General features: G+C 61.3%; 1 protein-coding gene across 1 annotated transcript in view; it reads right to left on the minus strand.

Moving 5' to 3' along the window:
- ASB13 (ankyrin repeat and SOCS box containing 13) overlaps positions 1–672 on the minus strand; it is a 6,499-nt gene extending 5,827 nt beyond the window's left edge. Inside the window, exon 1 of the mRNA XM_019006574.2 lies at positions 203–672. Within this exon, the coding sequence (XP_018862119.1) occupies positions 203–226 (24 nt within the window). The 5' untranslated portion in view covers positions 227–672. The remainder of the gene's footprint in view (positions 1–202) is intronic.
- Between the last annotated feature and the right edge of the window lie 355 nt (positions 673–1,027).

Consider the following 1,027-nt stretch of genomic DNA (forward strand, 5'->3'; position numbering starts at 1 on the left):
TCCAGCCCCTTCCCATCTCCCTCAGGAATTCTCCAGCCCCTTCCCTGGACACTCTCCAGATTCTCAGAGCAAGGACCCAAACCCACACCAAATCCATCCAGAACCTTCACCCGATTTTTGCCTCCGGCGTTTCTGGGGCGATCCAGATCCCCCGGGCAGGGATCCCAGGGAATTCCCAGCGGGATCAGGGGTGGGAACACACCTGGGCCCCCGCATCCAGGAGCATTTTGACGCACTGGGCCTGTCCCCTGAGGCTGGCCTCGTGCAGGGGTGTGATGGAGTCGTAGGTGAGGGCGTTGACGCAGGCGCCGCTCTCGATCAGCTGCCGCAGCTGCCGGATCTCCCCGCGCCGGGCGGCCTCGTGCACCGGCGTGCGGTCGGCCCAGAAAGCTGGGAAAGAGGGGGGAAAAAGTCAGGGATTCAGTCAGGAAAACTGTGGGGAGAAGGTGAGCACGGCATGGGTTGGGTTATCCTGGAGGAGCTGGGATGGAATTCCCGATGGAATTTGAGGTCCTCGTTGCTTTGCTGATGTCTCCGGCAGCGTGGAGCAACAGGCACTTCCCAAAAATCTCTGGTGCTTCCCCAGAAATCTCTGGGAAGCAAATCTGAATGAGGATGGAGAGCTTCCAGCACATTCCAGGGCCTAAAGGGGCTCCAGGAGAGCTGGAGAGGGACTGGGGACAAGGTCTGGAGGGACAGGACACAGGGAATGGCTTCCACTGCCAGAGGGCAGGGATGGATGGGATCTGGGGAAGGAATTCCTGGCTGGGCTGGAATTCCCAGAGCAGCGGTGGCTGCCCCTGGATCCCTGAAATGTCCAGGGCCAGGCTGAACAGGGCTGAGAGCAGCCTGGAATGGTGGGAGGGGTCCCTGCCCCGGGAATCAGGACACGAGCTGCTGGCCTGGCTGGGATTTGGGCACCTGCGGCTCCAAGGTGGGAAGAGCCCTGATCCCACAGCCCTGATCCCACAGCCCTGATCCCACAGTCCCAATTCCAGTCCTGATCCCACAGCCCTGATCCCACAGC

Source organism: Parus major, chromosome 1A (genome assembly GCF_001522545.3).
Source record: "Parus major isolate Abel chromosome 1A, Parus_major1.1, whole genome shotgun sequence".
Lineage (NCBI taxonomy): Eukaryota > Metazoa > Chordata > Aves > Passeriformes > Paridae > Parus > Parus major.